Source organism: Linepithema humile, chromosome 7 (assembly GCF_040581485.1).
Source record: "Linepithema humile isolate Giens D197 chromosome 7, Lhum_UNIL_v1.0, whole genome shotgun sequence".
Classification (NCBI taxonomy): Eukaryota; Metazoa; Arthropoda; class Insecta; order Hymenoptera; family Formicidae; genus Linepithema; species Linepithema humile.
Window position 1 is genome coordinate 17,332,756 of NC_090134.1, and position 26,873 is coordinate 17,359,628.

The 26,873-nt window shown below is 41.5% G+C and overlaps 3 protein-coding genes and 1 long non-coding RNA gene across 11 annotated transcripts in view; 2 read left to right on the plus strand and 2 right to left on the minus strand.

Moving 5' to 3' along the window:
- Positions 1 to 9,421, plus strand: part of chinmo (Chronologically inappropriate morphogenesis) — a 52,852-nt gene extending 43,431 nt beyond the window's left edge. For all 6 annotated transcript variants that reach the window (XM_012363234.2, XM_012363233.2, XM_067359147.1 and 3 more), the window contains one exon: positions 401 to 9,421. In XM_012363234.2, the coding sequence (XP_012218657.1) occupies positions 401 to 648 (248 nt within the window). In that variant the 3' untranslated portion in view covers positions 649 to 9,421. The remainder of the gene's footprint in view (positions 1 to 400) is intronic.
- LOC105669996 (uncharacterized) overlaps positions 1 to 26,873 on the minus strand; it is a 100,949-nt gene that overhangs the window by 4,998 nt on the left and 69,078 nt on the right. For both annotated transcript variants that reach the window (XR_001100352.2, XR_010891222.1), the window contains exon 7: positions 23,176 to 23,221. This is a non-coding gene — a long non-coding RNA (uncharacterized lncRNA). The remainder of the gene's footprint in view (positions 1 to 23,175; positions 23,222 to 26,873) is intronic.
- On the minus strand, positions 9,586 to 12,922 carry ninaG (neither inactivation nor afterpotential protein G). Of its 2 annotated transcripts, none has more exons than XM_012363232.2 (9): positions 12,701 to 12,922; positions 12,032 to 12,234; positions 11,375 to 11,734; positions 11,027 to 11,197; positions 10,805 to 10,958; positions 10,560 to 10,681; positions 10,200 to 10,383; positions 9,828 to 10,050; positions 9,586 to 9,734 (listed from the first exon to the last, which is right to left on the minus strand). In XM_012363232.2, the coding sequence occupies exons 1-9, from the start codon at positions 12,819 to 12,821 to the stop codon at positions 9,599 to 9,601; spliced, it is 1,674 nt and encodes a 557-aa protein (XP_012218655.1). In that variant the 5' UTR covers positions 12,822 to 12,922; the 3' UTR covers positions 9,586 to 9,598. The 2 variants fall into 2 exon arrangements, with proteins under 2 accessions (XP_012218655.1, XP_067215247.1); XM_067359146.1 differs by lacking the exon at positions 12,701 to 12,922 and adding an exon at positions 12,467 to 12,568.
- RpL24-like (ribosomal protein L24-like) lies at positions 14,561 to 15,686 on the plus strand. Its single transcript, XM_012363246.2, has 2 exons — positions 14,561 to 14,718; positions 15,023 to 15,686. The coding sequence occupies exons 1-2, from the start codon at positions 14,638 to 14,640 to the stop codon at positions 15,515 to 15,517; spliced, it is 576 nt and encodes a 191-aa protein (XP_012218669.1). The 5' UTR covers positions 14,561 to 14,637; the 3' UTR covers positions 15,518 to 15,686.

Consider the following 26,873-nt stretch of genomic DNA (forward strand, 5'->3'; position numbering starts at 1 on the left):
TTTTTTTTTGTGTCTATTAATATATTTCAGCTCCGATGTATCGAAATGTATCGAATAACGTCTGTCTTTTCATTAAGACGTATGGCGTTTGCGTCGTACAGGCGACGATTTTATTTATTACTCAATTCGCGTATTTGTATCCGTCTTTAACACATAGATGCGAATTAAGCGAATAACAACAAAATTAAACAATGACAGAGAAAGAAATAAAAATCAAAAGTCCTTTATAAAGCTAAAGAGGCCGAAAGATTTTTATATATTAATTAATAATAATTAACAGTTCTTTCGCTATCGCAAAATTACTTTCTCTATGATTATTATTTGTCTTTGAAGAACCATTTTACAGCATTGAGTAAAATCGTTGGTACCGATTTGTAAACGGATGTTTCTCTCTCCGCAGGTAAAAAACTGAAGTGTCCCTACTGTGAGAGACTGTACGGCTACGAGACGAATCTGCGCGCTCACATACGGCAACGTCACCAGGGCATCAGGGTGCCGTGTCCGTACTGCTCGCGGACATTCACCAGGAATAACACTGTCAGGCGGCACATCGCGCGAGAGCATAAGGTTAACTGCAACTCAGAAGACAACAACATGAAGCTCTTCCCACAGTCCAATCATTCGCTCTCGGATAGCATGCAGCAGTAACAAAGTCCTCGTCGTCGCCACCGCGGTCGCCGTCGCGGTCCGCGCGCGGTGGTATCGGGACCAGCGGTCCCGTGATCACTCGCTGGAGCCGATCGCGAAGATCGCGCCGCGGGTAGAGCGAACGAGACGAAAGGAGAAGCTGCAGTAGGTACCTTCGTTTTTCCCTTCGTCGTCGTCGTCAGCGAACGCCGTCCCGGTTCCTCGCCCGAGAGGAACGACCTCTTCCCGTGCGCTCTTCGGCATCGTCGAGGAACGCGATCGTGAAGATTCGATTGACGGACGGAAGAAAGAGATAGAAAGAACGCAATGCGCACAGCGCATTCCTCGGAGGCACGCTCGCGAAAATGCTGCGAATCACAAAGCTAGTCAATGAAAGTGCAACGGTCAAGTAAGGATTTATTAACTAGAAGCTTTTTCACGGGCGAGAGTTGGCGAGTGAAGGTAAAGAGCGGAGCGAACGCAGCGCGAAATAAGCACGACACTTCACAGAGTCACACAAGCGCAGGCGACTGCGACGAGAGAACAATGCAAACTCAGGTAAATCTTAAAGAAATCGCGGCACAAGGCGCAGCGCGACGGAGACAGAGCGCTGATCTTTTTGATAGCTCAACGTTACCATAGATCGGATTTACTCGCCGTAGCATCTTAATCGTTAACGCCGTTATTTACCGATATATACAATATTTCTGATACTATCATCGCTGTTGAGAAGTCGAGCCTATAGGATCGTGACGTCCGTTGGGTGATGTCCATCGGAGATATCGTTACGACACGCGCGTTCGCGCACACACAGTGCCAAAAACGCTGGACGCTTTTTTTACTCTGGGCCGTTCACACCTATCAGCTTTCGGTTTTTCACCGTTTTCGCATACGCACGCATACGCAACAAAAAATGTGACACACATATCCGGAAAATCGCGCCCGAAGATGACACCCGACGATACGCACCCTTTTTATACAGATGCGATTTTATATATGACATTTACGATATTACTGCGATTCTAGGGCGGACGACTGTCATGCGATTTAGCCGCGGGGAAGCGCGCGACCGCCGATAGATAACTTCCTGGCGAATGCGCATGACGACGACGCGAACGGCAACAAGTCGATCGAGCAATAATCACGTTCATACATCGTCGCACTACCGCGTCGATATCGATCTTTCAGCTTTTTCCTTCTCTTCTCAAAGCGCGCGTCAGCCGCTCGTCAATTGCCACGCGTTCGCCACGGAAGTTGGTTCGCGGCGCGGCGCATCCGCGGCGAAACGATCACTACCACTTTGTTACCTGTTTACAATGTTTAAAATGCGGACTTTTGTCCGGAGCAATAGTCGCGTACCGAGAATTATAGAGTATAGCCATCGATCACGTGAAAGGAAATAGTGCGCGCGGTTCGCGCGCGGAAAATAGTTGCTATCCCGGTTGTATAAGATGTGATCAATGCAATAGATTTATATTACACATTACCTATATGTATAGATATATAGAGATATACTCCTAGTCAGGATGGCACCCACGATATTACTTGTTACAGTATTTACACTTTATACAGATTCTCTCTTTATTTTTTTTTTCCGTTTTACTTGTTCTCCCCTTTATTTTTTTCTTTTTTTTTTGCAGAAAGTTTAAATGGTTATTCTCACAACGATACCGCCTACCGTAAGTTATCAGAGACAATAGAGACGATATAGAGAATTATTTAGTATTTAAAAGCGTCGTGCGCGAGCTGGAGATACAATAGTATAGAAACCGGAGAGAGTTAATTTTTTTTCTTTTTGTTTCTGTTTTCCTTTTTTTCTTTTTTTTTTTCGAATGCTGAAATACGCGAGAGCACTCGTCGCGCACGCGCGCGCATACTCTGCCAAAAGTATGACAGTACTACCTCATCGTTTTGCAATGCATTACACACATATACACAGACAGGGAACATAATAGCGATTATACCGTAAATAATAAAAACCTGTACATTCCGTACAGCCGCTACTATTATACTACTTCGTCCTGTTAGCGTCGAAGCAGTTCTCCTGCCATTGCTACCCTGACACTGGGTGACACAAGATCGTGGATTTCGGAGCCGCCTCAGCGAATTCTCCATCTGTCAATCCTAATTCATTCCTTCTTCTTCAATCGCAGAAATTGATTCACACTAGTCAAGCGTACATACGTACATACGTTCGATAAATCTACTTATTCTCCGTTTGCAATCATTCTCGTGTCCCGCTGAAAGAATTCGCCAATACGAAAGCTCCGAGATCCTCAGATCGCACGTGATATCTATCTGTACGTATGACAGATCCGTTTTCTTCTTTTTTTTTTTTTTTAATCGCAAAAGCGCATTATGCTAAAATAACAGCACGTATGTACAACTGTAAACCGTAGCGAGGAGTGAGTGAGCGCGAGAGCGAGCGAGTGCGTACACAGAGTATGCGTGAAGAGTCATGGAATACGAGTTTTCGGGGGAAGGAGCACATTGCGAGATCCGTTGTCGAAATTGCGTACGCGTCGTCCGCGCGTTTTGGACACGCCGCGCGTGGACGGTCGCACGTTTTGGTCACACCGTTCTTCGTCCCGGGGAAAAAAGCGAGGAGGTGATGAAAAATGAGGAGGGCGGTGGAAAAGCGAGTGTCGATCGCCGGGAAAATCGGCGAGAGGACGCGCCGACGCGCTTGTGAGAAACAAGACGAAACAAACAAAAAAAAAACGAATTGGTGGAGGAAAAATTTTATTCGGATTTACGCCGATTGTCTTGAGGGCGCACGAAGTTTAACCGGAGATGGGATTGATGATGCTGGACGACGGAGATTACATAGTCATAGGGAAGTTGATTCCCGGGTAGGAAGAGACCGCGGGAAGGATATTCAAAGATGTTATGTGTCGTTTACGTATGTGATGATAGGAACATACACACACGCGCACACACCCGTACACACTCTGTACACGGAAGGTTGGTTGGGGGGGGGGAGGTAGGAAGGGAGGGAGTTACACAGGTGGATGGCACACAGACACACGCTCGTGTAAATAGGTATGATCGCGTATGCCAAGTTATAATGTGAATCTTTTACTTATATATATAATATATATACAAGATAAATATATATATTGTTTTCGGCTGTTCTGCTAAGCAGAGGCAAAGGCGGGAGGGGGGAAGAGGATACCTTTAAGTGGTACAATGAATTAGCGTTAAGTTTAAGAAGTAGGAGACTCGAGTTTATCGGCAAGTGGAGCGGCGAAATTCTGAAAGTTAGCGTAATAACGTCAGAACGCGGAACTTTTTTGGGAGGGAGTCGGTTAAACCCAGGGTTTAATTGTTTTGTCATACGTAAGAATTAGGAGTGCATACGTAGTAAAGGTATTTCACGCCCGACACTTACATGAGAAACATATATACACATACACACACACACACACACACACACACACACACACACACACACACACACACACAAACAGACATACAAACGTACACATATAACGCAGCACATAAAAAGAGCGAAAGACAATGTCAGTCGACGGAATTACAAAAAGAAAGAAAAAAAATGACACACGTACCTAAAAGATAATCAATGTAGAATTAAAATGAATTTAGGATTAGTCGTATATTATCGCGACCTCGGCTATACGTGTAAATGTATCTTCTTCCGGAATTTGCATATTTCTTTCAGGATGGACTTTCTTTCATCTTTCGGAAAATCCGCGTTTTATTCGACCTTCTGAATTGATCTGCTGATTTCGTCGCGTCACTTTGCTCAAAAGTGTCGAATGTTGCGCTTTTGAATGATTACAAAATTTATTTTTTTTGAAATTCTTTTCAATTTTGTTCGCGTCAGCCCCGAGTCGCCGACTCGGGGATGACACTTTGGATTCGTTGTTGCGATTGATTCTTGTCGAGATACGCGTAAGTGGGATCCGCGGCTGGAAGTCAAAACGCGCTTTCGTTGAAGTTTTCGCGGTCGTCGGGTCCGGTATACCTGGTGTAAAAATTATACTTGGTCTATATGTATATATATGTACACGCAGAACACGAATATACACACATACACACACATACACACGACACTCGCGCGACACGTATGTATGTACCATTATTGTATCACGGCGTAGGATAAAATGTTGCATGTTGTTTCTATAATATGTGTTTTACGGATTGAGAATCCTTTATAGATGTCGTGTGTGACACAAGGCTTGACACGAGAGGTGAGGGAAATTCACACCGTGGCTCGCTCGAGCGCGCTTTTCGGGGCAACGCGAAAAGAAAAACTGATTATCGAAAAAAAAAAAGAATTCGAGTGATTTGGATTTTCCACGATGCATTGCTCGGTTCCAAATTCGTCCAATCGGATAATAAAATCTTCCAAATTGAGAAAAGCGTAAGCGTTGCATCTTTTCGATCTTTTCTGTAAACGTTAAAGGCAATTGATCTGAAAAAAATATTATATTACAACGATATTAAATTGTAATAATTAGGCCTGGTTGCAAATTCGAAAATGCACGCTCGAGTTTTGCCCGAACGGACGATTGTCACGGTGTGAACAAGTTGCCTTCCGCAACGGGAAACCTTCGTTACCATTGACGTCGCGCGGGCAGCGAGCTCCAGGACAGTTGAAAAAAAAAAAAGGAAATCGCGGCTGCCCGCGGGAGGGGAGGAAGGGAGCAAAATTGATGTCATCACTGCACCTTACACCGCGCGCAGAGAGTGCACTGGCAACTACTGTACCGTTTGCTCGTATAGTATATAATAGTACTATACCGTAGTTGATAATGATTACATGTATCACGCACGCATATTTAAAATCGACGAAGCAAAAGAAAAAGAGAAAAAACGAAAAAAAGCAAAAAGGAGATGAGGCGGAAGAGGACAAAGAAAAGAATAAGAAACAAACACACGGCGTAGCGATGTCGCAGAGCGGGACCTCGAATGTTCGGGGGACGAGCGGCACGTTTCCCGGCCGCGACTTATAGTACAAAGTAAACGTAATGTTTAAGGGTTAACAAACGGGAAAGGCAGGATGTGTGGATTTTGTAAACTTACTATACACGCTGTAAATTTTATAAGTAATACATAAAAGGAAGAGAGCATACCAAGCGCGCGCCGCGCGGCCGAACGCGTCGGGGACGAGCTCGTTCGCCGAGGACACCGTTCCGCACGATCGGCCTCCGCTCACGATCACGATGACGATTTCGCCGTATCCCCGTATTACCTCATCAATAAAGTCTCGTCCGAAGCGTCGAAAGTCGAACGCTCGACAAGATCGGCCGAGTGACGATTCTCCGGAAGATCCGCACGGGCGCTCGACGGCGAGACGTTTCGGATGCGCCTATCTTTCGCGCCCGTTTCCTCATCTTATCAAACAATAAGACTGATCTCCCATCGTGGCGACGTATGCGAGAACACTGCCACAGAGGCCGGGCGGGACCTCAGCGACGGAGTTTCGTTGTCGACGCGCTCAAACGGCCGCGGCCGCGCCGGCAATAAACGGATCACAATACTTCGTATCACACACTAGTACAAATGCTACCTCACACACGACATACAGGGTGCGCACAGGATGAAGAAGAATTACGAAAATCTCTGTAAATAACACAGTAAAGCGATAGTTTGCAAGATTGGATCCGGATCGGCGCGTCGCGCCGCCGCTGTCGGTCCCGTCTCGGGAAGGGGAGCGGCGAAAAGAGAGGAAGCAGTGGAAAAAGACTGCCGATGGTCGGACGGGGCACCCCGAGAACGCCGACGCGGCGCGCGGCGCGCCGCGAGTCCTCCTCTCAGGAATATGAAAACCAAGTACAAACTACAAAGTATAATAGTCGATAAGGTTCTTAATAAACATAAATCAATGAATCAAGCGATGCAATAGTCGGGTGTATAGTAGGAACTGTGTCGGTGTGTTCGTTCGTTAAACACCCTTTCTCTCTGATGTGTATATCGCCGGGAGTTCGTTAATGACCGCCGCGTCAATTCTTCGAATCGCTCGCCACGGAAATCACCGCCGGATTTCTATCGCCGATTTTTCTCTCGCGACTTTCCCGTACGACACGGCCTCTCTCGTGCGCGTGTCGGCGGTTAACACACATATAATATATATTAAAAATTATATATATAAATATATATCTATAGCGGGTCCACGCGCGCTTCTCGAGTTTCTTTATCACGCGGCTCTACGCGAATCTTTCTCTCGCGCATTAAACGCGCGAAAAAATGTTCTCGTTACTACAATATATATTTATTCTTCGTTAACTCGTTTCTTCTCGTCCAGTGATGTTGCTTTTCCTTTTCTCTCGTATAGTAATCGGCCCGTCGCCGATCGATTGTTCCGTTTTCCGGTTTAGCCGGCCAACTGAGGCACGTCGCTTCAATCCCACCGAGTTTGATAATTTTTTTTTTTTTAATATATGCCTAGAACGTAATGTGGTTACTTTAAAAAAAAAAAAAAAAAAAGATGGGAATTCCGTACAACATAGACGCAGATTAAGGCTTCACTCCGTTTTCCGTTTCGTCTCAATGAACGCGAAAATCATCATCGGTATCAATGAAATCCTCTCCTTCTCTGATCAATGAGCAATTGCCAGATTTCGTTTCCGTTTTCTTTGTTTTTCATTTTCTTTTTTTTTTGTACCTTTTTTTCGTTTTAATAATCGACGCCACATCGGTGGCGGAGAAACGCGAGCTTTTCGTTGGATCGCAAGTTGTTTGTCTAGTACTCGGAGAATACTGATAATCAAGACCTCACCAACGCTTACACAAACGCACACATGATGATACAACATATTGATAAGTATACGAAACCGCTTCTACCTCAAACTCCGTATCTATATTTATATATATATATATCGAGATAGTTATTCGCGCATCATCTACGGTCCTTCGATTCCTCTGTTTCTGCGAAGTATTATTTTCGTTCTTCGTTTTTTTCTATAATCGCCGCGTATTTACGGCGGAGGTGAAGTCGTAGATATGCCGGCACCGGACACAGTGGGCAACAGACGAATGAGATTTATACGTAAATATGCATATATATAAATACATATATATTTAAAGAGAGAGAGAGAGAGGGAGAGAGAGAAAGAGAGAGAGAGAGAGAGAAAATAGAGAAGGGAATATATATAATTATACCCATTGGACCTTCCACGATATCACATACCCTCCCCCTCCTTTATCCGAGTATAAATGTAAATATATCCGTTTATATTTATTTATTTATGTTTCTATGCGCTGGACGCGTCTATGTTACACGCAATTGCAAATTAATCGATAATCTATCCCTATAATGATAACGAGAGAGTACACTCATTTTTTCAATATAAATATATATATGAAGAAGTATATATATATATACATATATATATACATATAAATAGAGATAGTTATATATCTAATATTAAGGAATACTTGTTTAGATCTTAAGTGATTCCCCGTCGTCGTGGTCCCGCGATGCGACTGCACACCTCTCTTCGAGGATTAAAAAAAAAAAAAAACAAGAGTTCTATCTATAGTAAAATAAAAAGTAAAAAAAAGCAAAGAGAAAAATATGGCGTTTACGCATCCGGTGGTGCGGTGCACGTCCGGCGAGCTTCTTCCGCACGCCGGAAATGCCGTTCGTGGCCCGTAAACACATAGCCGAACGCTTTCGCGGGAAGTCCCGCGTGTTTCTCGTTAATCTGACCTTGTTTGATTCTGGCATAAGAAAGAGAACGTGTGATTGCATAATCGGATTCGCCATTAAGTCGACTTACGTAGAGCCGAGTCAGATCAACGCGAATCAACTGCGATTTCTCGATACTCCTGCGTCACATCGGCACCGATGCTTGAATGGTACGCAGGTGTCCGAGGGAGTAGCTCGATCTATAGATCCCTTTTTCGTTCGACTCGTGTCGCGTTGTTTTTGTTCGTATTCATTTTTATTTCCTCGCGCGGATGAAATCTGTTGAAGGAGAGAGAGTTTTTTTCCGAGGCGAGCGCGAGGCTCGCGGCGTGCGCCGCGATTACGTGGTTACCAATTTTGTTTTAAGTTGAGAGATTAAGTTTACGTTACGAATTATTGCTGTAAATGAGGGTGAAAGAGAAGGAAGGCGAGGAGGAGTAGAAGATACAGATGCGAGAACCCCGAAAGGGCTCGTCTATCTGCGGTATGAGCGAATCGCGCATCGGGCATAGTTGCGTTTTCGAAAATGCGAAAAACGAATACTTCGCGTTATATTCACGAACTATTTTATTTATAAGAGGCGACAGGGACGCGTGTGTATGTGAGTATGTGTGTGAGTGAATGTTTGCGAGAAAGAGAGCGAGCTAGAGAAGAGAAGCAATCGATGCGAGGAAACAGAATACGAATTCGTTTGTGACGGAAAGGAAAACAGGAAGGATGAGAGGAATGTATTTGTGCTTGCGGATATGCGCGTGGAAAAGAGAGAGAGAGAGAGAGAGAGAGAGAGAGAGAGAGAGAGAGAGAGAGAGAGAGAGAGAGAGAGAGAGAAGCGAGATGCGGAAATGGGATAGGAAAAACGTCGAAACTCTGCCATCGTAAACGATCCCGGACGGGAACTGGGGTGAAAGAAACCCCTCATGGAGAGGGAGCGTGTAAAAAAAAATTAAGTTTCTTTTTTTCTTTATACTCCGAGCGCGGACGGGGTGGCAGGGATTCGTGGCTATGCCGTTGAGTGTAACTCACCCTTTTTGTTTGTATAAAAATTAATCGAAATTTAATTAGAATATTAATAACTGTTCGATTACTGTAAAACAAAAGAAAACTTTACCATTAATTATAAATTACAAAAAACTTGGAGCACTATGGACATTTTTCACTTTGCGTACTCGATCATTCTTCCCTTATCCCTAAACTCCCTGATCAACGACGAATTGTAATCAATGAATTACATGAAATTCCTATTATTATTTTTTTTTTAATAATGTATCATATATATATATATATATATATATATACATAAAAATTAATCAAACCTTAATTAAATGCTCGATCCAAAATTATATCGGACGCGCGCTCGGCCATCGCAACGAGAACAGAATTCGGCGTGCCAGAAATTGGAGACGGCACCACGCTGGCGTCCATTACCCTTAATCCACTCACGTCTTTTACCCTAGAGAGCGAAATTATATTTTTATTACGATTACTCCTTTTGACGTCATCTCGTAAAACGTCCTGCACAATAAATGTGCTCCCTATCTTTTACCTTAATTCCTCATCCACAACCGCGTCATCATCCGCGCCTATCCTGCATGTGCCACACGGATGATGACTCGTGAGTCCTGCGATTCTCATAACACACTCCGAATAATTGATGTCCTGATAGTCCTGTCGTAAATGACGACATTCCTCGAAATCGGGAACGTGGACCTTCGCACCGTATTCGCGAAAGAGTTTCGTATTGAGCGTCTCAAGCGCAAAGTTTATAGCTTACCGAAAAATCAAACTTAATTGTTATTTATTTACATAAATTTAAGTAATAAATAAATAAAACGTAAGCGAATTCTAGAATTAAACTTTTTCCAGAATAAAATTACTTTCTGAAAGTAAAATTTTGGTAAAACGGTCACACGCTTACCTCGATACGTGCACGTGACGTCGTAAGGATCTTGAAGATACGCAGGATTAATTTTTGGCGAGTCATGAATATCATTCGATCTCAATGTTATACTTCCGCGACTCTTGGGTTGAAGGCATGAGACGAGATAAACGAATCCCTCATGCATACTGTCGTTATACGACGGGAACAGCGACCTATATGTCTAATAATCGATTATTAATCTTTTTTCTCAACATAGCGTCAATTAAATTATAATCGTTACAAATAAAATGTACAATTGTGCCAAAGTATTTTTTTGTCGAAATAAAAAATTGCGAAATACGATTTTAAAAGTGAAAATAAATATATGTATATATAGCTGCCGATTGGTTCAATCACCTCGGTCTCCAAATTTGAGATGGCCTTCAACAACTTTTCCTCCGTGGACGCCACTCCGAAGAGAAGGAGGCCACTGTTATTAGCGCGCCCCAATCCCATTACGCCGTTAGTGGCCAACCATCCTTTAACATGCGATCGAGAAAAGGGTATACATAGAGCGGAATTACAACATCGACCGCGCGGCATGCGTCAATAGACATCGCGAACAAACGATCGCGGCGTCATTGGCGTGTTATTTCACATACCGGTTCCGAAGGCGAAATAATTGAACACCTCGGGCACAGTTAGCAATTTTGCGAGCGTGATACTGACTCGCTCCCGCAGATTCACGTAAAGGGGCACGTTCAAATGATCGAACAGATTCCGGCCTACCTGCGGTAGATCTCGCACCACGGGTATCTATGAATCGAATTTATCATTCTATTTAAAATATTGAAAAATTTGATAGCAACACTCTGATCTACCACCTTGTGCTTCTCCAATTCATCGATCGGTCCTATACCCGAGATGAGAAGTAATTGCGGAGTGTTGATAGTACCGGCGCAAAGGATCACTTCCTTCTTTACTCTAATTTTCCCGAAGGAACCATTTTTATATATCACTTTAACGCCGTTGACTCTATTGTTTTTGAAAAGTACCTGCCACGTATTAAAAAAGACAAAGATGTGAGTATATATATATATAAACAAAATTAAAAAGCTAATATGCGAACGCTATTTAACATAAATTTTTAAGTGTGACGATTGACAAGTAAAATCTGGTTCTGAAAAAAAAACTTATCAAGAATTACAGTGCGAATATCATGATGACTGTACCTTGGCGACAAGCGTATTCATTAGAATATGCAAATTCTTGCGATTCCAAGCCTTCTGCAAATACGCGTGGTACGTGCTCCAACGAGCTCCTTTTTTCGCAGTATACATCGCTTTTCGTAAAGAAACGTTCTCTAGTTTCAAGGACTCCTCTGCCAGAACGAAGGCCTTCGTTAAATACTCCTCCTCCGGCATCGGAACAACGTTCATAATATCAGATACTTTTTGAAAGTAGGGGAGCAAGTCGGCGTGCGACCAGCCCTTCGGCCATCTCTTGTAGTCCTCGGGTCTCCCGAAGGAATGAACGAGATAATTAAGTTGGCCGCTGCCGCCTAAGCCCTTCCCTCTAGGCCAGTTTTGTCTCTAAACAAACTTGATGATTGAAGGAGCTCGTAATGACGAAAGCACGCGCGAAATTGAGAATGTAATTTTCCAAAATGTTTCTTTTGCGTTACAATAAAATGTTTTGTAGTATAATGACATTTAACTAAAGCATAACTAAAATTTTTTAATTATCTTCGCGTGAAAAGTTTGTATAATCAATTTATAGTGAATTGTTTCTGTAAAAATTCTACTGTACAAAAAAGTGCTATAGAAAATGTCCTCGCGTTTTTTTTTTTGTACAGAAGAAAATTATCAGAAGATAGAACTTTAATTTACATAGCCGTCGAGTCCTCGGGATGAGAAAACTTGCGACTCTGTTTTATATGCCCAGTCGACCTCGCTGCCCTGCATCATTGGTGCTAAAAGCGGCATAGCCGAGAGCCACCCGAAGTGTCCACCGGCTTCCACGAGCAGAACAGTCACGTTCGACATTTCCGAGAGCCTTGAGGCGATCACGCAACCAGACGTGCCAGCGCCAACTTAAATCCAGCGGCAACGAGAAATTTATATCGTAAATTATTTATGAAATTTAGCACTTTTTTATCGCTACGCAAAAGTGATTATCAGTAATACGAAACATTGACTACGTAAAAATTTGTCAAATTAAACTTCAAGAGTGCAAATCTAAATTTAAAAAATAAACCTTTTGTTTTTTATTTTTTTAACATTTGCCAAAAGTGTGTATTCAAAATAATCAAAGCAATTTAATACCTTAATTTTATGTACAGCAAAAGCAGATTGTAACCGATACTTTTCGTCCATTTAGGACGTCTAGAGTGCCTATCAATCTAGTACTATGTGATTTGTCATTGCAAGACACGCGCAAATCCTCTTTGATTAAAAATCGATGCGTAACTCAGAGCATCAACGGAAGGAGGAGTGCTGAAATCGCGGGGGGCGAAAATACCGGCGACCCGATAAGCGTAAACCGGGAAACGAACTTACCGATGACGTAGTCGTAATGCGTTTCGGGGTGATCGATAATGCTGGCCGGCTCGTTAAAATGATAATGATAAAGTAACGACGTTAGTAGGACTACGATCGAGATCAATACGTGGCTCCACATGCTTCCAGTTGAAAATCACGAGCGAGAAAAACACGTCCGGCCAACGGTCTTCTCTCGGCATTACTGAGAGACAATATGCGAGTCAACGCGGAACTATAACAGCCCTACGTTCGATCCCGATATTAAATTAGTAGCTCTCCGTTTGTAATCGATACTTGTCCATATGTCGTTCCGGTTCGAAGTATCAACCGCAACAACAACCGACAATGGCGTCAGAAATATCTAATTATTACTATCAATCATATATTTTTTTGATACATTTACATATTATAATCGTATCTGAGATTTTATCATTTCAATTCTAACATTCTTTCCGAGTCTATTTAGCGTTTTCAAAAATAAAAAAATGATGTTTGATTATATTCTGTAAAATAATCTTCTGTATGTAATATAAAAAATTTATACAGTTTACGATAGAATCAAAAGTACTTATGCGTGTATTTATATCAAAATATTTATTTTACTTTAAATTTTCTTACCTATTTGCAAATCTTTCTGTTGCTATTGTTAATATTTGTTTTGTATTCACTAGATTCGCGTTTTTATTAAAAGGTTCAAAGATTTAAAGTTCTTAATAGATTTAAAAAACAATTTCAACGACTGAACAAAACATGGATTCGATATAGGATGTCATATTTTTGTTACATAAAAACTGGGAATAACTTTTCATTTTAATCTGGATCGAATTAAGTCAGCATTAATTTTCTGGGCTTAGAATTCTTAAAAAGTTAATTAAAGCTTTCAAATAAAGATATAAAAAAATTTTTTAATCTATAGAAAGGTGCACAATTTTCATCTCAAAACTAAAAAATCATTAATTATTTTATTTTTATTTGTATATTTACATTCACTTCAAAAATAAAAAAATAATACTTTTAAAGCACTCTGTTTCTCTCAATTCTATCAAAGTTTGCTAAATATTTTTCTTATTAATGAAAAAAAAGATATCATTGGTAACGAGCCTATTTTACATTCTCTCTTGTAAAGTTCCTTTTACTTTTTTCGCACTTTTAAACTTTTCCTTTTAAAGTTCTTAATTGCTTGTGTAAATGTAAATGTATGTGTATAACCGCAGTGTATGTCTGTATAATATATGAGCTTAGGTTCGTGGGTTGCTAAGCCTAAATGACTGTGCGGTTCAGCCATCCTTATGGGAAGTTTGCTAAATATATCAATTGTTCATTGTAGTGTACTCTGTTATCATACGTTAAAAGTTTTACCATTCACAAGATAATATAAAATATTTTGTTGAATATGTAATATTTATTTTCAATATTGTACATATTGAATATTAGATACTTTAAATACTTGCAATATGTGATATCGATTGATAATATCTTCTTTATTTACCTACTTCTCCATTTAAAAATACTATATGCCATGTCTATACCTACATGTCAAAGCGAAAAAAAAACTTGAGAACAAAGTAGAAAAGTAAAAGAAGTCCTCTTTTCCTCCTTTTGTTATAGAACGTTTATCGATCTCTTCAATATCGCTATCTACACCCTTTTAGACTTGAAGAATTATTATTATAAAATATAATTAATTTAATTATATAAATTATTTTATTATTAGTTATTTTTTAAATAATTCTCTAAAGTATTCTAATTATTACATAATTAAATCCATACACAGACATGCACCAAGTAGTAGGGTTATTTACCAACAGTGTGTAAAAGTGAATGCGACTATGTAGTTCCAAGTAAAATGATCGCAGCGGTGTTGAACGGATGCCCCTTCTCAGAATTCTCTCTACTTCGCGCACACGACGCACGTGGGCGTACAGCTGAGTGTAAGTTTTTACGTTTCTCGCAACATGCGTATAGAAACGTGTTATTTCTGTTCATCCCGGATATATCCGGGACATGGAATTCAATTCGTGAGGAATGATTGCAAGGTAAGAATAGTTTTAATCTAATGTTATATGTAATGAAGTTGAAAAGGAAAATTGTCATGTATAATGCGTATTAGTATTGAAATAAGGTTATGTGCTTCATGTAAACTATAAGTATTAAAACAATCCCTCACTTATCTTTCTTCAAACTTAAATATTTTACATATCTTTAGGCTGAAATTATCCTTTCAAAAAATATATTTCTCATGACGGTTTTTCTTTTTCTTAATAATCGTATTCATAATTCAATTTTTTTTAATTTGCGGTCATTTTTGTTCATTGATATATTTTGTGAAATATGTTACAGATATTCAGGTTTTGTCGTTCAAAATGCCATGCTGCATTCAAAAAGAAGAAGAATCCCAGAAAAGCCAAATGGACAAAAGCATACAGAAAAACTGCTGGGAAAGAATTGGCAGTGGATCCATCGTTCGAGTTCGAAAAGAGGAGGAATGTACCTATCAAATATAACAGAGAATTATGGACTAAGACCATGCAAGCAATGAAGAAAGTAGAATCTATTAGACAGAAGCGATCAAATTTGCACATTATGCAGAGGTTACGTCATGGAAAATTAGTGGAGCAGCAGAGAGATGTTAGAGAGGTACAACGTAATATGTCTCTTATTCGGTCACCAGCTGCTGGCCTTAAAGATAGGATAAAGGAAGAACAAGATGAACAAATGCAGGAAAATAAGAAACGAAAACAGACGCAGAGAGTGAGAGAACAAACACAGGAAGAGGAAGAAGAAATGCATATAGATGAAGATTCTGAACATGAAACATTATTAGAAGCCAACTAAACCATATATATTTTTATCATTGTTTTAGAAATTATTTCTACTAAGTGTAAATTATAAGTTATAATATGCATTTTTTACATATGTAACGAAAGTAAAATCTGATTAATGAAAAAATTTATAAACCAAGTGTAAACTACAAACCGTATTAAAATTTTTTTGTTTAATTCTACATATTGTTAATGTGTTTTTTCTTTTTGATAAACAAATTTAAGAGATAAGTTACATCTTACAGTATTTTATTTTTAAATTTTTTAAATAAAAAAAGTACATTGAAATTTCTAAGAGATTGCTGAAGATGGAGCCACTAAGACCAAGTATGAGCGGCTATCTCATTCAGCTTGCATCCCTATTTCTGTGACGATAGTTATAAATATTTCCCTATTATGTCTCTTATACGAGTGTCCATTTTGCAAAGAACGCTCTGGCTATACAATATACTCATCATCGGAGACAGTGTAATAAGAATAATATTCTCTCATATCACAATTGTACAATAGGTGTGCATTAAAGCTACGGTATCCACGTTCCAAGGTTTTGACATCAATCACTTGCATTGTGCGCGAGCGTATCTTTTTCCAAGTTTTGCCGTGTGTTAAGTACGTAATTATAAGACCGATAATACACGCCTGATTCTGCGTATCACTTGAGCAACTCGAACAATGCACATGTTGCATAAACATCATTTTATAGATGGAAGAATGAGAGAAATTTCATTACATGCTTGTTCGAGACGAATTAAATAAGGCACGTGTTAAGATTATATCACTATGTTGTAATAAATTAATCGAGTCTCTGAGATTTCTCTCGACCAGGGGTTTTGTATTCAAAATTTCTCAGGCACTATACTTCAGGCTGCGCGTCACTTCTTCGTGACAGGACACAGGCTCTCATAGGACCCGCACGAGCGAGGTGTGACCGCGCCTCGATGACACTGTAAACACTCGCAAGGTGTTTCCAGCAATTACCAGGCAAACCATGGCGCGGTGTTTGCTTGCGAGCGAAACGCCTTGTTCGGACGCGCCCGATGGAAGCACCGGCCGACGGTTTTGAGGGACGGCACTCGTGTTACGCGTACAAAAAATATTTTTACGGGCGTGAGCTTGCAGATTTCGAGAAGGAGTGGACGCGCCGCGACCGATCTCTTCGACGAATCGATCTTTGAACCTCGCCGACGATGACATCGGCATCGCCCCAAGGCTAAAATTATTCAGTAACGCGACGCCGATCGGTTTCGGATCGATTGGATAGCAAACAGTAAAGTGTTTTTCTTTTTAAATCGGAATATACAGACGGAATATACGTAACGATGAATAAAAATTTTACACTGCAAACTGAATATGCGTAAACCGAGAGATTACAAAATATGCATCTCTCTTGTGATATATAAAAATTAAATGCACTACATGTGTGCGCAATCCCGAATCTTTTTCAAATATCTCTCGAGGATCCTTCGACAAACCATAAGGATTTCGTACCGGATCCGAATATTCGTGAGCGAAAAAAAATGCTTTCGGCCACACGCGTAGGTGTACCGATGTTTGTTAAAGAAACAGACAACGCGACACGCGTATTACGAATTGTAATACAACAGCACGTGCTCGACCAACGAGCGAAAAATCGTATACGTTGTTGTTGAACTTTCTACAAAACTACTTCGTTCGATTGATCAATGATCCTTTTCGCAAGTAATATGCCTGACGAGCACGATGAAGCTGTTCTCGTGTCAAAGTCAACAATGCCTTAGGAACGGTGAATTTATATCACGACACGTGGAGTGACTTCTCAAGAAAGAACATGTGTCCTGTCAATTTACTAACGGGATAATATTATTTCTCACATCATCATTATATCTCGCTTAAAGAATAATTTTTCTAACGGTTAAATGGTTTTCTATTATTTTTCCAAATGTTTCTACAAGAGCTATATTCGCGAGCGTTGTAATTTCCTTTGCATTTTCGTAGAAATAGATTTTTTTGTCGCAATTATTACGCATCGGCGATTATTAATGGTCAATCAACATATTCGTACCTTTTTATCATCTATTTGGCGACCCTCTTTTCGTGCCTTCGCGTCGCCCACGCAGCTCCGGACAGGACGCACGAAAAGAGCGTTGACAAAACCAGCATTATCGAGTTCTCGCCGACGTTTATGTAATCGTCACCGTGTATATCGTAGGAAGGTCCTTGTAATAACATCTTCCACGCCGAGGTCACGAGTGCAACATAAATAAATAAGGTGCGCGACTGTGCGGACGAGAAATAGTTTGTCCGGGTCCGGCATTTGGTTAGACAATATTATTTCACGGCGACCAACGGTCTCGGAAATTCCTTTAGATCTCACCGATCCGGACTTCAATCGTAATTGCACCCGCGTTTCGTTCTTCGAAATTCGGATAATTAATACGCGATGCAATGTACATTTTTAATGGTTTCAGGATTAAAAGACGCTAATAATTATGAATACGTTTTTTTTTTTTCAACGACAAGATACTTATACACAAAGCATTTTTATCCGCCAGTTGAATTTGGTGTGAATCGCGCGGTTGTTTTTCCAGCGAACTACATTGTTATCAAATTGTCCGGAATCATTAATCTTCGCCCGTGTGTTTTCTCAAGGCGGGTATAGGTTCATTTTCTCGAGTGCGGTCGCGTGGAAAGCTATAACGGTGCGAGCTCGTAAACATTTCGGTTAAAAGGCACTAAGCTCTTCGTCAGATGGCGAGGCGCGTTTAATTAAATTTCGATGTCGCGTCTTATCACAATGGGATTGAAGATGGAATGAATCTACTCTGAATGAATCCTGACTCTCCAACAGAGAGAGACCTAATCCACGTCGCTTTCACTGTCCCGTCGTTTTAGGATCCTCTATCACTCTTTCTCTCTCTCTTTCTCTCTCTATCTCCACCCATATTACACAGAAATGATAAAAATATAACCGACACCATTAAATCCAAGAAGCGGTCATTAAATTTGTGAAATTTTGAAATATCACGCTTTAAGTCCGCGCGGACGCTCTTTTAAAATTGAATTTTCGTGTAATTTTTATCGCACGATATATAAGTAATTTGGTAATATTATTAATTTCGCCGTAGTTTTATCGCAAAACACAGAATTCAACTTCTCTCGACATTTCCAATTTAACATTGCGGTTTTTTTCCTAAGCCTGAAAAAAATAGACGCGAGAGACTCAATTCGAGTTTAGGAAGTTCGTGGTTCAATCTCGGCGATGCAATCGTGATTTGCGACCGGGCAATGGTTTGTTTCAGCGCCGACTGTTATCTAAGCCAAGCAGCTCGTTCGTTTCTCTTAATTTGAGTCCGGCGGACAGACAGACATCGCGCACTTCGAGATCACTCGGTCCGATCACTCGGATAACGCGGCAGCGTGATCTGGCCGTTTCACCGTTAACGGATAAGGGGAACAGCGTTTCCGAAAGCAGTATACCTAATTGCCCACGAAGGTGGGGGGGGGGAGGATGTGGCCTACCGGGGACAGGTGAATGTTTGACATTCCTGTCGCAGCCTCTGTTGATGAAGCTTCTGGCTGCCGGACAACAGGGGCTAAAGTATAGGATAACTATGTAATTGGATGACCAGTTATCTAATTTAAAAGAAGGTTAATTTAATTCGAAGAAACGGCATAACGGTGTAAAATAGACAATAGATAACATTTTTATATTGCGATAAATGTATTTCTAATTTCTATTTTATTTTAATATCAATATATTTCCTTTTTTTTCTACTTTTATTTTCTTTGTCGCGAAAAACCGTATTGCAAGAATAAACGCATTCTAGCACGCGCGTGCGTTTTTACAACGTTCTTTGAGATCATCAAAACGATACACCGGAACGCCGCTCTTTTAACAGAGCGTTGCATCTGAATGCTGTCGCTGACGTCGTTTAAACGGATTAGATGGGATCTACGGCGATTGAATTTCCTCGAACAAGCTGGCATGTGGATCATCCGCGGTCGACGAACATAAAGATCGTGTCGAGGCGGCGGATTCGCTTGTTTGCACACACCGTCGACATTCTCTACCGTTCTGACTAGGGCCGGTTAATGTCATCTTGAATTCCGAAACAAAATTCGAGATATGTCTATATTAGGCAACCGACCGTAATGTCCAAATGTTGTTTGGAAGGATTACAAGTCGGGCCTTTGAATCTTCTTGAAGCTCGATATAAACATCGAATAAAAATTATTTCACGCGTGTATTTCGAATAACCAATGATTTTTATATACATATTACAAAGTAGTAATCGCACGCGACGCAGTAAGTTAGTCTTCGTATCGCCGCTGCTGCCGATCCGAAATATTTCGCCCATTCTCGCTGAGTTGACGTTACGTTTGATACATTAAACATGAAACATTGTTTTGAGAGCGTTAAGCCGGGGGCGCATAAGAGAGTGCATGCACTTCGGTGAACTGACGTTTTTATGTATCCCGTGCGTGAGCTACCACGAAGAGGCAGTGACTACGGTTCTCGGATCGGTGGATCGGGGCTAACTTTCCGTTGAATGCCCGTCTGATGTGTGGGCCCGCATCATGTATACGCAGCTATAATCACACCGACTAAATTTCCGAGTACATTGACGAGTATTATTTCAGCGAATTCCGCGACGTATTTGAGCAAATTTTTCGGTGATGCTGTAACGTATAACGCTCTCGTATAAGCCGTTTCAAAGTTTACGCGTTGTATTTCGCTACACCTTGCTGGAGCGATCTATTACTAACGATAATCGTTCCTTAGAAGAATTCGGAATGTATCTTCTTTGCGACATCTCAATATTTATAGCGTAGTTGGAAGTAAGACGCGATATATGATCATGATATATTAACGATTAGCCAAATAGTTAAGTCGCTTAACGCAGGAAATGCTGCAGACTATCTTTGCGCAAGCATCGTGAATTTGCATTACGTGTAATTTATGTAAATGGAAGCTAAAATCGAGAAAAAAATGTGAAAGTAATTAGCCCATCTTCGACTTAATTATCGTCAAGCGGTTCGATTTATGATGCGGTGTAAAAGAGAGAAGCCAGCTTTCTACGTCTGCGTGAAAAATTTAACGGTCGGCGGCATTAATTGAATTAAGTGAAACGTGGTGTGTGTACACGCATATTTCACTTTTTATTTTATGTAAATAGATAAGCATATCTAAAACGATCGCCACGTGTGCAGACACGATCTTAAAGGATTGCTACAAATTACGATATTATAAAAAATAAAACTTATCGGGACATCGTAATATAACGTATCTTTTTATCAATATTTTAGTTTATTGGTGACAAAAAAATACGCGGCACCGAAAAATTCTTCAGATTCGTGCGCAAGCAGCTTTTACCCGCCGACGAGGCTGTAATTTTTTCATTTTAAGGTAAAGGTTATCCGAGAATCTCGGCGTCTCGATAGATAATAATAGATTGTTGTCAGACATACGGGGACTCGCTATGAACTATCTGTTAACGTTCAGCAACATTCTTCGCCGGGCGACGAGCCCCGCGGTGAACGTCAACGTGAGAGACCCTCGATCACGTTAAAGTCAAGAAACGACGCACGCTAACGTTGGTCTTCCCTCCTTCGAGCGCGACAACGAGCTGCGTCTTGACATGATATTACGCGGCCGTACATTTTGTACATTCGTTCCGTTCCATTCTCACGAGTGGACGCGTGGCGATCGACGGGTGACATTACGAAAGAAAAGCACGCATCGGAGCTCGCGTGAAATTTCGGATTAAAATTTGAAGTGGTCCTCGCGAGCATAAAAAGAAAAAACATGTTTTCTACGTTCAAGTTCATCGATCTGTTTTCTAATCGCTAATTAAATTCCCAATTCCTAAATAAACAAAAACAATCTCTAAAATAATTGGCTCTCTAAAATATTTAGCCGTATTAAAATTACTATCAAAATTATTTATGTTGATTTTTATAAACAACGTTAGTGAATGAATGTTAGTGAAATCGAGTACAACACTTCTATCGACGAATCATTTTTTGTCCTCATTACGTTTTTACGATTGGGATACGGCCGATGATAAACTAATGCGGGAGCAGTAAAGTTTATGGCGACGGCCACCGCCACGGTGGAATTATGTAAACTTATATGGTCGTATGAAGTATCGACACACACAGCATACCTACGACTCCCACGGGAGCCCGGGATTTGGTAGCCGGCTTTCACGGCTCATCCTTCGCACCTTTGTGTCCCTTTCGGAAGGCAGCCCCTCGTGGAAATCCACTTTGTCAAGACGCGAGTAATTTCGAGCCCGGGGAGAGAAGAGATGCCTTTTTACAATCTGATACGTTATGGGGTACCGTGTACCATTAATTACCGGGACAAACAAACGCCGGCAAATTATACGTTCACGCGGCCACTTCACGGCCTCTTATCCGGCATCTTATTGTAAACCACGGGGTTTACAACGCCGGTGGAAGAGGTGGATATCGAGGCTTTACGCGTCCGCGGCCCTTTTTCGCTCCTTTTTCTCGATCCCCTCGCTAGATAGCTATTCGCGCTTCATAAACACATCGTCCGATAGAAGACGGGTTTTAGCATAGACGCGTAAACGCGCGTGGTGCAATATAAAAAAAGTGCGGAAAAAGAATTTCTATTTGATAACAGGGATTACATGTCATATGTTATACATATATCACGATTACGGAGCTAGCCATTCATTATTAAGTTCTGTAAGCAGACATTTATCCGAGATAGTGCTGCAATTACACGGCGTTATAAAATTATCTCAATGACAATCTTAATGGCATAATTAAAACGTTATTATAAACACACAACTTCACCGGTTTATATGTAGTACCCCTCGGCAGGGGTTAAACATTTCCTTTGAATCATCCGGTTAATCGCGAGCCGACACCCACTCAGACGTCATTTCGCGCGATACTCTGAATCATCGGGACGCTATTCGCACATCCCGATTCGCATGTTCTCAAATGTAAATGTTCCATGATTTTTCATGAACGCCATGTGTCGAAAACACGATACCGCGTCATCGTAGTCGTCAGAGAATCCTGTTTTAAGCTTCAAGTCTAAACACAGATCTCCATAATAAAATACGCGTGTAATTTTTTAATGGAATAAATTTGCTGGAAATTCTTAAATTTTTCATTCTTCAATTTTGTAACTTTGATGATGTAAGAAGGGAATAACACCGCTTTATAGAAATTTTATATAAATCAGTCTTCGGCATCTGTAGCCGAAGGGACATCCGGTTACCCGGTTCAGTATACACCTTGTGTATTCATCTTAGAGTATCGTTGCGTACGGCGCCGAAGAGAATCGTACGTACCGAACGATCTCGTCGTCGAGAACGGCACCCGGCGAGAGGCTATCGGCCATCTCGGTGCGCGAGACTGAGCGGTTACAGTTTCGTCCTAGGGGATACAGATGAGTAGGCGCGATGGATACACTGTACAGAACACGCCCGACACGCTAAACGCGTCCGCCCCGAACTCGTGTAAACAATTATTCATCCGGAGGTCCGACTCGCCTCTCCGCCTCTCGATTGGTTCGAATCCGCCAAAAGCGGAGGAGGCTTGAGTCATTCCGCGTTGGAGTCTAATTTCCGGTCTCCCGCCCGAATGAGGAAGTGTTTTGAGAAGCATACTCACACTTCCTCTGGATAACTATAAATATTTAACACTTACCTTTATTGGACGTCCGAAGAGAGGCAGCTTGTGGCGTCAAACATTCCTGAAACAACAACAAAAAGACATCTAGTTAATTAACATGCGATGAAAAAAGACGACATAATCTACTTCGCGCTTGACGGGGGGAAAAAAAGCGATCGCCGAAAAGGCCGACAGGTGACGAGATATCCGCCTGCGTATCAGCGCGGCGTCGCACGTAGATCGTGTAGACACACGCGAATGCGATAGCCGGAATACGTGGCGCGAATGCGGTATTAAAAAGGGTTATTTATCGGCGGATCCGTGCGACACGGGCGTTATATCCGCGCATTAAGATTCCCAGCGCGCTGGACGGAGAGCCGGCGGAAAAAGAAAACCGAATTTCTTCGGAGAGACGACGCGCGAGAAGACGTACGGCCGATGCCGGGCCTCGCGCCTCCATTCCCAAATCGAACGGCAGAGAAAATCGGACGTGGCGGCGGGTCGTCTTATAATCCTCCTAATCTCCCCGATCGCGACACAAGTTCTCCGTTACACGCGTGCCACGTACCATTAATTTATGCCCGTGCCTCGAAAGCGGACACAACGGTAGGAACGCACCGCGGTCTCGGTCGACTTATTAATGTCTTGAAAAGGGTTAAACAGTCGGGTGCCGAGATATAGAAAAATGTCCGATGAAATGATTTCAAAACGGATGTTGTTTTGCTTCATAATTTTAGCTTCTTAATCGATAAATTAAATGTTAGATAGATTTATTCATATCTTAGTGATAAATTATTCACAAAAAATATTCAAGTTTGAGAAAAATTGAGAATATTGATTCTTGAAACTGAGAAATAGCGATTTGTTTAGCGTTAAACTATAATTACAAAATTACTTTATAAATACCGATAATATGTCCAGTATTTCATTGAAAATCGCAAGTAAATAAATGCAGTTAGCATGTTTGCATCAATTAATTCCACGATTAAAGTTGTTTTCTCGAAAATATTCGAAAAAATGAAGGAAAAGGGCATCGGTTATGTCTGTCACGAAGCCGAGAATGCGTCTTTAGTGTTTCATCATTTGCATCAACTTCATTGTCCGGCGAAGTATTATAGCGTCGAAGTGCGGGAAAAACCGATATTATACGACGCTGGCGCCGGACGTCCTCGAAACTAATGTGTTCCGTCGTTGCACGTACGTAAAAAAAAACCGTAGTTGCTGCTTTTTTTCGCGATTTGCATGTATCGCAATTGGTATGTATATGGCTTTTTTTGTCTTCAACAGCATCTAATCGTAACGTCTATACTTCGCGGATATCAAAGTCAAGAGGTGAACTCGAGTCGATTTCGATGCAACGCAGACTTTGAGCGAACGCAAATCGAAGTTAACGCATTGCGTTACAAAAATCTTCGCAATATCAATTTTCGTACATCTTTGCACTTTTTTATCTGACAATAAATATTAGAAAAAAATAACAAAAATATGTATTTTTCGCTAGAACAATTATAATAAAAATAAAAGTCAATATGCATTGTACAGAGAGAGAATCGAGAATTGAAAATTGAAGCGATTAAACCCCGTATCGGTGCAGACAATCGTTTTTACGATCAGCGGTTAACCGTCACGGAAACTGGTTTCGACGAAATTTCGAAAGCCGTAATTGCAGGACACATTAACCAAATTAGTTTTGCATCTCTAATTTTATTATCGAAAATTAGATCTCCGTGTGGGCTAACTATAGAGGGCTGACGTATTCAAGGCGCCATGTTCACTTCACAGACGGGTGCGGATATTCCGCTCCAGTACGCAGGCACACCCACGCGACGGTTGAATTGCGCGATTTACGAGCTGATAAAATTGAGCGATATATTACAATACAATACGACGATGCAGGGAGAAGTTTGTCCATTTCGTCACTAATCGACCGGATCGTAAAATTAAGAATCACCGTTAACCTGCACTATAACTCTTTTTCGGCGTGTCACCGAAGGTGATGAAGAAGACGTTTCTCTCCGATTGCCCTTCATAATTTACAATACGCGCGGCTTAAGAGGCGGTCGCACTGAGCGAGAGCGGCCGAAGAAAAAACGGGTAACCGCGCGGCGTTACAGATTTTTATGGTGCGTAAATCTCGATGACGGCCACAAGAAGCGACTTAGGAATCGTGAAAGGCGCGGCCAATTCCCTAATGATCCTGATTTATGTCGCTGGTCCGTTCCGGTGCGTAGCTGAACTCTCGCCGAAACCTCACACGCGAAAGAAAAATCGCGAAAGTCGTTTAGTTAAACCCTTTTGCTTCATCTGAAAGTCAGCTTACGAAAAATTATAAACAAGTTTTTACGCATTCAATAAGTGTAACATGACGCGTACTGCTGATAAGAAATAATGATTACAGTTGCGATTTAAAAAAATCTTATAATCTCTCGATAAATATAAAAAATATTTTAAAAACTGCACCAAGCGTTATGATTATTTTTCCATTATTAAACTTCTTTCTGCTACGTAAAAGTTTTTTAGTCGAACGGCGGAGTTATAATGCGTCGCTATAAATTCGAGCACACAGCGACGGCCCTAGCGAGAAGCGATCTCGTATCGGATATCGAATAAGCGACAATACGTCGGAGATGCTATCTGAAAGGTTCAGGTGTAAATTTTCAGCCGGGACAAACGGTGGTCCCGGGTTCTCACTTTAAAAGCGACGGAGATCTGCATTAGCAGATGCCCCGGCTAATAATCTGTCACTGCCGCTCTTCGCCGACGTTCTATTAGATGGGCGTTTAGCCTTCGCTATTCTCTGTCGTATTATTGCCGAAGAGCTTACGGCTGCCGGTCCCATCGCGAGCAGCTGACTCGTGAGATTTATTTTTACCTAATACGCAGATCACGCTTGATGTCGTCTCTCGAGAGACGACGTGCGACAACATTTCGCATAATCGTACGTCGTAATCGGCTTTTAATTTTAATACGTCTTCACGAATAAAAATACAACAAACATAAATTGCGACTAACGGAGAGAGTGTCGCGTCGGATGAATCTCAACGTATGTTTCCTGCTCGGACATCACGTGCTTTACACGCTCGACTATGCCAACATCGCGCATTGCAATGCATCGTCTCTGATGCAAAGAACTGATCTGCATACGCGCCGGTGGATCTATTAGGATGCACGCACGAGACGAAGTGAGTGCGTTCACGGCTGGCGGCGACCGCCGTCGACGTCGCTAAATTCGTGACATCCTCTACATGACGCCGGCGCCACGCACAGCGTCACGCGAACTGCCAGCTGAATTCCGTCTTCGTTTGCTCGCGATACGCCGCAGCTGAGGTTCGTCTGTGAATGCAGCTCGGCATTATTAACGCGGTTCCTTTGGTGCCATCTTTTTAGCGGCGCGATGAGAAAAATAAGGGATCACTTGTCGCTGCGAACGTCTTAATTGAAGGAGAAAAATATATTGCGAGCGTCAAAATTACAGATGCTTCGTATTACATGATTTTTTTGTTGGATATGTTTCAGCATAATTTAATACTATAAGTAGAATATTTTTGTCCAAGAAAAATGCAGATTTATATTACAGCGACAGTTACCCGGCCCTTTATTCGAATTAAATCGAAAAGATCCGAGATCGTGTACGCGGCGCTTTCTCCGTGTCCTCGACATTCGGATTATCTTTATTTATCACACGGGGACCAGTCAGCGTGGCAAGGAGAACCGGACACGACGATGGGTGACGG

What these genes read in the sequence shown, in the direction of transcription:
- ninaG (XM_012363232.2), bottom strand. Translation starts at nt 12,821, where the DNA reads ATGTGGAGCCACGTATTGATCTCGATCGTAGTCCTACTAACGTCGTTA. An exon ending in GCATTACGACTACGTCATCG is followed by an intron (nt 12,235 to 12,700) that starts GTAAGTTCGTTT and finishes GCTGGATTTAAG; the next exon opens with TTGGCGCTGGCACGTCTGGT. An exon ending in ATGAATTGGAGAAGCACAAG is followed by an intron (nt 10,959 to 11,026) that starts GTGGTAGATCAG and finishes TTCGATTCATAG; the next exon opens with ATACCCGTGGTGCGAGATCT.
- RpL24-like (XM_012363246.2), top strand. Translation starts at nt 14,638, where the DNA reads ATGCGTATAGAAACGTGTTATTTCTGTTCATCCCGGATATATCCGGGA. An exon ending in TCGTGAGGAATGATTGCAAG is followed by an intron (nt 14,719 to 15,022) that starts GTAAGAATAGTT and finishes AATATGTTACAG; the next exon opens with ATATTCAGGTTTTGTCGTTC.